The following is a 5,251-nucleotide window of genomic DNA, read 5'->3' as shown; positions in this document are numbered from 1 at the left end:
ATAGGCTTCGAATCAAATTTTTCATGCAACTGACGAAATACACGTGATTCTTTAGTTACCAGTTAAGTTTAATTCTAGTAGTTAAAAACAAATTGAGCCAAGCTTGAAAACAAACCAGCTGTAAGAAACGCATTGAATAAGGGATCAATAAATGAACAAAACAAATTCAATGACTACAACTTATTTTTGTCAGTCTCCATAAAAGTTATTTAATTAATTTAATTTAATTAGCCTTTACATACATTATAAAGAGTCCAATTTCGGCATTGCGATATTACATCAATCAAAAACATGTTTTGACATTCATTAAATATTAACGCTCGTGAAAAAAAACAATATCAATTCTGCGGTACAAGCTTAAAAACATGTTATTGTAGAGTTAATTCAAAACCATAGTACATCCAAGGTAACAAACAAACCTGTTTTCATATTACGTTTGTTTGATCATAATACAAACTTCTCTCATGGAAATTTCGGATATTAGTTTCAGTTGTGTCAATACGTCCTGTACAGCAAAACCATCGATTTAGTTGAGAAAATACTAATAAAATGGAAACCTATTGCCATATAAATATCAGCAACACTTCATCTCAACATCAGTCTCGAACGATAATTGAAAGTTGTAGCAAATTGTAAAAATGAAGTCATTTTTGATAATTGGATTTGGCTTGTGCTTGCTGGGTGTAAGTATCAATCGAGTAGTTATAACCATAACACCTGATGTAAAATTTTCATCCGTTCTCAGGTAGCATACGGATCTCCACAACTAGACATTCTGCAGAATTTACTTGGAACTGTCACCTCAACTGTAGGCAACGTGTTGGGAGTTCTAACATCGCAAATTTCGGCCATCAATGTCCAGCTGAACAGCATAATTGCCCAGATCACATCGGCTTTATCCAATTTAACTGCAACTGCTGGCGGTACCGTTAACTCTCTATTGGCCACAGTCCTGTCGAATGCCCAAGTTGCTCTCCAAAATGCTCAATCAGTTATAAATAAAGTGGTCAGCAGTGGTCTGAGCACTGCTTCCTCGACAGCGACCAACACCCTGAACACTGGCACTATTCAGCTGGTGAATGCCGTATCCAACCTGAGCAACATTACTGGCCAAGTGCTTGCAGCTGGAACTAATGTATCGCAGGATCTGCTGAATCAACTGAGCTTAGCAACGGCTACTGTGAACAACCTAGCTGCTTCGGTAAGCGGAATAGTAAGTTCTTTGCTTAATTCCGTGCTGGGTTTGGTTGGGGGATTACTTGGCTAAGAAGAAATATTCGGACAATTGAAATAAAATCTTCTGCATTAAACAAACATTATGTTTAGAAATTTTAATTTGTCCATTCATATGGCAGAGGCTTGCAAAGGCCTGGATAGATCCAGGATATGCTGGAAATGCGGGGAGACGGGCCAGCTTGCGAGAGACTATACGTAAAGGCCGAAGTGTCTGCATTGCACTCCAGTGGACGTAAACAGCCTTCAACCGGGTAGCTTAAAATGCCCTGCTTACAAAGGGGCGACTGTACATACGTCTCCCAACCTTTGAACGGAACGGATCGTTATATTTCACAGTGGTGTTCGGTGTGTAAATTTCAGTGAGTGAAGGTCATCCTTTGTTCGTTCGTTAGCTGCCGTTCTGCTGGTGCCGGCAGTAAATCCAGTACATTGTTTTCGCTGGTGCGGAACAATCGACGTTGTTTGCAGATAAGTTTTGCTTGATTTTTTTTCCTCGTTTGCTTTCTTTCCTTTTCCCTACTTTTACTCTACCTTGTTATCAAATAATAAGACACATTCCCGTTTATATAACGCTCTGCCCTCGTGCTTAAATGGCCGAGGGCGAAATACCATCTGATGTAATCATGGAAGTCCCTGATCCCCCCAACACTCGCATTGCTCCCCGTATAAAGCAGTACCCAGAAGGTTCCTCTGGGCCATGGGTGGTATATTTTCGGACCGGAGAGAAACCGGTTAATATATTAAAACTTTCTCGAGATCTGACTGCTAATTACCCGGCCTTAACTCAGATAACACGTGTTCGGGCAAACAAGATACGTGTTCTAGTGAATGATCTCGGCCAGGCAAACGCGATTGCTTGCTGTGAGCGCTTTACGCGGGAATTTAAAGCGTACGTGCCCTGTGTGGCCGTAGAAATCGATGGGGTAGTGTCCGAACCGGGCCTGAAATGCGAAGAACTGTTGGAGCACGGGGTTGGCTGCTTTAAGGACCCCTCACTTGAACAGATTAAGATCTTGGAATGCAAACAATTGTATACCGCAAACACCGAGGGAGGTAAGACTACCTACTCTCTATCAGGCTCGCTTCGGGTGACATTCGCCGGGTCCTCTCTTCCCAACTACATCCTCCTTGACAAGGTTCGCCTACCAGTTCGCCTGTTTGTACTGCGGGTCATGAGCTGCAGCAATTGCAAGCAGTTGGGCCACACAGCCACATATTGTGGAAATAAGAAACGATGCGGCAAATGCGAAGGAGAGCATGAGGATGACTCTTGCGACAAAGAAACTGAAAAGTGTATTTGCTGCGGGGGCCCTTCACATGCTCTTAAATCATGCCCTGCGTACAAGCAGCGCGGGGATAAAATTAGGCGCTCCCTTAAGGAACGCTTGAGGCGTTCTTATGCAGAAATGCTAAAGAATGCTTCGCCATCTGTCCTGTCCGAAAATCCCTATGCTGGTTTGGCTAACGTTGAGCAAGAATCTGACGACCCACGAGAGGGAACATCTTTGGTTATCCCAGGGGAATCCAGGAAGAGGAGAAATCTAGCCTCCCCTAAATTGCCTCGTAAGGGTGCCAAGGTGTCGTCCCCTCAAAGTGCGCCAACTACAATCAATAAATCCAACGGAAGTGATGCACTATAGCCGAAGCAATTTGCTCCAGGACTTGGAAATATTAATTCTAACAAGGAGTATCCACCACTTCCAGGGACACCAAAAACCCCAAGTGTCCCCTTTTTTCCAACAGACACTCAGTCCAGTAACGGACTAATGAAATTTTCTGACATAGTGGACTTAATTTTCACAACTTTCAATGTTACTGATCCTCTTAAAAGCATTCTGATACATTTTCTCCCTATAGTGCAAACATTTTTGAAGCAGTTGACTGCTAAATGGCCCCTCCTTGCAACGATCGTATCCTTCGATGGCTAAGTCATCAAACGAGGTCACTGATTCGATCACTGTCTTACAGTGGAATTGCAGAAGTATCCTCCCGAAAATCGATTCCTTCAAATTTTTACTAAACAGTTTAAAATGTGATGTTTTCGCATTATGTGAAACTTGGTTATCTTCCGATATAAATATCAACTTCCACGACTTTAATATAATTCGTCTGGATCGAGAAAACCCTTACAGAGGAGTACTTTTGGGGATTAAAAAGTGTTATTCTTTCAACCAAATTAACGAGTTAACGAGGGAAACAGCGATGAGCATTCTTTGGGGTACGGCTCGACGTATGCGTAACCGAAACAGTACCAACGAGAACGTGGAATATTCAAACCGTTGGATATTCGCTTTCGCCAAGAAGATCTGTCCGGACTCTGTCCCGGTACAGAAAACGTACCGCGCCGCGTCTCCTCACGATACCGCGAACGAAACACTGTTTTCGATGGTGGAGTTCTCACTTGCTCTCTTATCATGCAACAATAACGCCCCAGGGTTAGACAGAATCAAACTCAACTAGCTGAAGAATCTGCCTGACACTGCAAAAAGGCGCTTGCTGAACTCATTTAACAAGTTTCTTGAGGGTAACATTGTCCCTCATGACTGGAGGCAAGTGAAGGTCATCGCCATTCAAAAACCAGGAAAACCAGCCTCCCACCACAACTCGTATCGACCGATTGCAATGCTGTCCTGTATAAGGAAGTTGTTCGAGAAAATGATCTTGTTTCGCCTCGACAATTGGGTTGAAGCAAATGGCTTACTGTCAGATACACAATTTGGCTTTCACAAAGGCAAAGGGACGAACGATTGCCTTGCGTTGCTTTCTACAGAAATCCAAATGGCCTATGCTAACAAAGAGCAGATGGCATCAGTCTTCTTGGATATTAAGGGAGCTTTTGATTCAGTTTCTATCAATATTCTGTCAGAGAAGCTGCATCAGCATGGTCTTTCACCAATTTTAAATAACTTTTTGCTAAACCTGTTGTCTGAAAAGCACATGCACTTTTCGCATGGTGATTTAACAACATTGCGATTTAGCTACATGGGTCTTCCCCAGGGCTCATGTCTAAGTCCCCTACTCTACAATTTTTACGTGAATGACATTGACGATTGTCTTGCCAATTCATGCACGCTAAGGCAACTTGCAGACGACGGGGTGGTCTCTGTTACAGGGCCCAAAGCTGCCGACTTGCAAGGACCATTACAAGATACCTTGGACAATTTGTCTGCTTGGGCTCTTCAGCTGGGTATTGAGTTCTCCACGGAGAAAACTGAGTTGGTTGTTTTTTCTAGGAAGCGTGAGCCGGCGCAACTCCAGCTGATGGGTGCAACGATCAATCAGGTATTCACATTTAAATATCTCGGGGTCTGGTTCGACTCTAAAGGTACCTGGTGATGTCACATTAGGTATCTGAAACAGAAATGCCAACAAAGGATCAATTTTCTCCGAACAATAACTGGAACATGGTGGGGTGCCCACCCAGGAGACCTGATCAGGTTATACCAAACAACGATATTGTCGGTGATGGAGTACGGGTGTTTCTGTTTCCGCTCCGCTGCGAACATACACTTCATCAAACTGGAGAGAATCCAGTATCGTTGCTTGCGCATTGCCTTGGGTTGCATGCACTCGACCCATACGATGAGCCACGAAGTGCTGGCGGGCGTTCTTCCGCTAAAAAATCGATTTTGGGAACTCTCATATCGATTGCTCATCCGATGCGACATTCTGAACCCGTTGGTGATTCAAAATTTCGAGAGGCTCGTCGAGCTTAATTCTCAAACCCGTTTTATGTCCTTGTACTTCGACTACATGGCACAGAGCATCAATCCTTCTTCGTACAATCCCAACCGTGTCCGTTTCCTAGATACTTCTGATTCTACTGTATTCTTCGACACATCCATGAAGGAAGAGATTCGTGGAATCCCGGACCATATACGCCCGCAAGTGATCCCCAATATATTTTATAATAAATTCCGAGAAGTCGACTGCGACAAAATGTTTTACACTGACTGATCAAATCTCGATGGGTCCACTGGCTTCGGTATCTTCAGTAATACTAATACCGCTTCAT

The 5,251-nt window shown here is 43.4% G+C and overlaps 1 protein-coding gene across 1 annotated transcript; it reads left to right on the top strand.

Annotated features, from left to right (window-relative positions):
• The first annotated feature begins 596 nt into the window (after positions 1–596).
• LOC131681483 (uncharacterized) lies at positions 597–1,276 on the top strand. Its single transcript, XM_058962294.1, has 2 exons — positions 597–683; positions 746–1,276. The coding sequence occupies exons 1-2, from the start codon at positions 639–641 to the stop codon at positions 1,265–1,267; spliced, it is 567 nt and encodes a 188-aa protein (XP_058818277.1). The 5' UTR covers positions 597–638; the 3' UTR covers positions 1,268–1,276.
• Positions 1,277–5,251: the final 3,975 nt, after the last annotated feature.

This window comes from Topomyia yanbarensis, chromosome 2, assembly GCF_030247195.1.
Source record: "Topomyia yanbarensis strain Yona2022 chromosome 2, ASM3024719v1, whole genome shotgun sequence".
Taxonomy (NCBI): domain Eukaryota; kingdom Metazoa; phylum Arthropoda; class Insecta; order Diptera; family Culicidae; genus Topomyia; species Topomyia yanbarensis.
This window is presented reverse-complemented; position numbering and strand designations above follow the sequence as displayed.